At 35.8% G+C, this 4366-nt stretch overlaps 1 protein-coding gene across 1 annotated transcript in view; it reads left to right on the forward strand.

Annotated features, from left to right (window-relative positions):
* Positions 1–3012, forward strand: part of LOC125851321 (uncharacterized) — a 5315-nt gene extending 2303 nt beyond the window's left edge. The window contains exons 4-7 of the mRNA XM_049531131.1: positions 1246–1454; positions 1574–1635; positions 1840–2022; positions 2631–3012. Coding sequence (XP_049387088.1) covers positions 1246–1454; positions 1574–1635; positions 1840–2022; positions 2631–3012 — 836 coding nt within the window. The remainder of the gene's footprint in view (positions 1–1245; positions 1455–1573; positions 1636–1839; positions 2023–2630) is intronic.
* The last annotated feature ends 1354 nt before the right edge of the window (positions 3013–4366 follow it).

Here is a 4366-nt window from a genome sequence, read left to right on the forward strand (position 1 = left end):
TATGGATGGTTGGCAACTTGCTATGCCAATATTGATTGTCGTGCAAAGATAGTTAGATTTTACTTTCCAGGTGAGCCAGTCCTTGAGTGGAATGGTAAAGACCATCTCCAACCCTACTCTATTTTACTCTTCATTCTCTATATTTGGAGAGTAAAATAGAGAATGTCCTCTCCAACCACTTTCTATTTTACCCTCTACTCTCCAATTATAGAGAGTTGAATAGTAGTTCTCCAAATTTGGAGAACTACTATTCATACTCTCTATTTCACTTTTTGAATATTATATTATTATTTCTACTATTTTGTAATTAGCATATTATTTTTCATATAAGGCTATTAATTAAATCTCTAATATTTACAATTCTTTTTAAATGTAATATAACATTTTTTTAAAGTATTTTATTTTATATATACTACTTTCATCTCGAATAAACAATATTTTAAATATTTTTTAAAATTTTCGTCACTTTGTGATACAATTTGACGTTATTATTACTTTCCACTATGAAGAATGCACAAAATTTAAATGATGAGATAAAAATTTTAATTTAAAAATGTAATACATAACATAATAATTTAAATACATGATAACAATACAATACAATGCATGACATAATAATTTTAAAAATCACAACAATAATTTAGTAATCCGGTAGGCCGTTTCTAGATTTAACGATATTCGAAAAAGGAATTAGTCTATGATTTAGAGAAGTTGTGGTTGTGATTGCGGTTGTGCTTGTTGATTTCTTTTTTCAATTATTTGTAGTTGTTCTTTAGAAATTTAGAATAAAATATAATTTAATATTAAATTAAAAAATTCAAAAAATTAAATTTTATATTACATGAAATTATATAGGATGATTATTTGGGAAAAAAGAAAGAAAAGATTTATATTATGGAATACGAAAAAAAATGAAATAGAAATAATAATAAGTATAATATATTGAGAAGAGAGAAGAAGATTTTTTTTTTAGAGAGTAAAATAGAGAATTGGGTTGGAGTTGATTGTCTGAAAAAATAAAGAACTCTACATTTGGAGAGTAAAATAGAGTGTAGGGTTGAAGATGCCCTTATGCAGCCACACCTACAGGTAAGTTTATTTCATACCTTAGGGCTCGAAAGGTGATTGATAAAGGTTGTATATACCATATGGTTCATGTACAGGATACTAATAAGGAGCCCATGACTCTTTAGTCAATTCCTATCGTGAATGAATATCCAATGGTATTCCCTGATAATCTTCCAGGAATTCCCTCAGAAAGGGAAATTGATCTCGCTATAGACTTGCTTCCTGATACACAACCTATATTGATTCCTCCCTATAGAATAGTAGCTGCAGAGCTAAGAGAATTGAAGGAACAACTGAAGAACTTGCTCGATAAAGGCTTTATCGTACTTCCCCATGGGGTGCCCCAGTGGTCTTTGTTCGAAAGAAAGATGGATCCTTACGGATGTGTATTAACTAATGACAACTAAATAAAGTCACTATAAAGAATAAATATCCTTTTCCATGGATTGATGACTTATTTGATCAGTTATAAGGTGCCAAATGCTTTTCCAAGATTAACTTGCAGTCTGGTTACCATCAGCTACGAGTCATGGAAGTTGATATCCCAAAAACAACATTTAGGATGAGGTATGGCCATTTTTAATTCCTTGTCATGTCTTTCGGGCTTACAAATCCCCCAACAGCCTTTATGGATCTTATGAATCAGGTCTTCAAACCATTCTTGGATGAATTTGTGATTGTGTTTATTGATGACATTCTTATATATTCACGGTCGGAAGCTGAGCATGCAGAGCACTTGCGAGTTGTATTGTAGACTCTCCAAGATTGCAGGTTATATGCTAAATTCTCTAAATGTGATTTTTGGCTTACTTTTGTCGCTTTTCTTGGTCATGTTATTACAAGTGAGGGTATTAAGGTTAATGAACAAAAGATTGAAGCAGTGATGACTTGGCCGAAGCCCTTGAATCCAACGGAGGTTCGTAGTTTTTTAGGCTTGGCAGGGTATTACCGAAGGTTTGTGGAGAGATTCTCTTCTATCTCTACACCATTGATAAAATTGACACATAAGGCAACTAAGTTTCAGTGGACCGAGGCATGCGAGTTTTCAGGAACTAAAAGAAAAAGCTTACCACTGCACCTATCCTAACTCTTCCAGATGGTAATGAGGGCTATGTTGTTTATTGTGATGCCTCCATAATTGGCATAGGTTGTGTTCTTATGCATTATGGTAAGGTTATTGCATACACCTCTAGATAGTTGCAGAAGCATGAGCAAAATTATTCTACACACGATCTTGAGTTGACTGCAGTTGTCTTTGCCCTAAAAATTTGGCGGCATTATCTATACAGGGTTCATATAGATATTTTCACTGATCATCAGAGCCTGTAGTACTTGCTTAAGCAGAGGGAGTTGAACCTACGACAACGGAGATGAATAGAATTATTAAAGGACTACGTTGTTGACATTTTATATCATCCCGAAAAAGCTAATGTTATTGTTGATGCGCTCAGTCGGAAGTCCTTGGGTAGTCTAAGTCATGTTGAAGGTGATAAGGCTGGAATTACAAAAGACCTATGCCAGCTAGTTAATTTACAAATACGCTTGGTAGATATATGAGGCAGAGGTGTTATCCTTAAGAATATGGCAGAATCTTCCTTTGTGACTGAAGTGAAAAGGTGGCAACATGAAGATCCTGAGCATAGAAAATTGAGGGAAAAGATTCCACAGCAGCAACAACCCTTGTTTGAGCTAACTGGAGATGGAGTCCTTAGATACCAGGGTCGCTTATGTGTACCATCAGTTAGAGAGCTCCGTAAAAATATTCTTTTAGAGGCCCATTATTCTAGATATGCATCTCACCCTGGAGCGACGAAGATGTATCAGGACCTTCGACAGATCTATTGGTGGAATGACATGAAAAAAGATATTGTGGAGATGGTAGCTGAATGTCCCAACTGCCAACAAGTTAGAGCAGAGCATCAGAGGCCTGGAGGCCTAACCTAGTATATTGAGCTTCCGTTATGGAAATGGGATATGATAAATATGGACTTCATCACTGGTTTGCCTCACACTCTACGAAGGTATGATTCTATTTGGGTAATTATCAATAGGCTGACAAAATTTACTCATTTCTTGCCAGTTAGGGCGACATATTTAGCTGAAGATTATGCCAAACTTTACATTCAGGAGATTGTTCGCCTTCACGGAGTTCCATTATCTATTATCTCAGATCGAGGAGCTCAATTTACAGCATATTTTGGAGATCGTTTCAGAAGGATCTAGGCACTCAGGTAAATATTAGCACCACTTTTCATCCACAAACTGATGGACAGGCAGAACGTCCTATTCAGACGGTTGAGGATATGTTATGTGCTTGTGTGCTGTATTTTAAAGGAAGTTGGGATCAACATCTACCTCTAATCGAGTTCGCTTATAAACACAACTTTCAAGCTAGTATTCAGATGGCCCCTTACGAAGCACTATACAGGCGGAAGTGTAGGTCCCCGATTGGTTAGTTTGAGCTCGAGGAAGCAGATTTGCTAGGTCCCAATATATTCCAACAAGCGATTGAAAAGGTTAAGCTTATTAGAGATCGGCTTCATACAACACAGTGTCGGCAGAAGTCTGATGCAGATGTTCGCCGACGGAACATAGAGTTTGATGTAGAAGATTGGGTTTTCCTAAAAGTATTGCCTATGAAGGGCATCATGCAATTCAGAAAGAAAGGGAAACTTAGTTATAGGTACGTTGGACCGTATAAGATTATTTGAAAGATCGGTATGGTTGCATACGAGCTTGATTTTCCTTCAGAATTGGAAGCAGTCCATCATGTATTTCATGTTTCTATGTTGTGGAAGTGCGTTGGAGATACTTCATGTATTATGCCCATTGAAAATATTTGTATCGCTGAAGATTTATCTTATGTAGAGGTACCAATAGCGATTTTAGATCGGCAAGTAAGAAAACTTCGAACTAAAGATGTATCTTATATGAAAGTGTCACAGAATAATAACAATGTTGAGGAAATGACTAAGGAAGCGGAAGAGAAAATGAGGAAGGAGTACCCCCCAATTGTTTACGACATAAGGTGAGTCACATTTTGATAATTGGCAATTATTTCTTCACAACGACTTAATTAGATTTTAAGTAGCTTGAAGGTGCAATTTATATGTTTTCTTATTAGATAACAATACAAAGCTTAGGAGTTAAAATTTTCAGATTTTGACTTTAATTTGTGATTGTAACAAATATAGACTCGCAAATAAAGTCCTATGAGAAAAAGAAAAACACAACCAAGGAATTGTCTAGATACATTCGCAGGCGAATGTTCATAAGGGAGGTGGGGGGGGGGGGGGGG

The sequence above is a fragment of the Solanum stenotomum genome, chromosome 1 (assembly GCF_019186545.1).
Source record: "Solanum stenotomum isolate F172 chromosome 1, ASM1918654v1, whole genome shotgun sequence".
Lineage (NCBI taxonomy): Eukaryota > Viridiplantae > Streptophyta > Magnoliopsida > Solanales > Solanaceae > Solanum > Solanum stenotomum.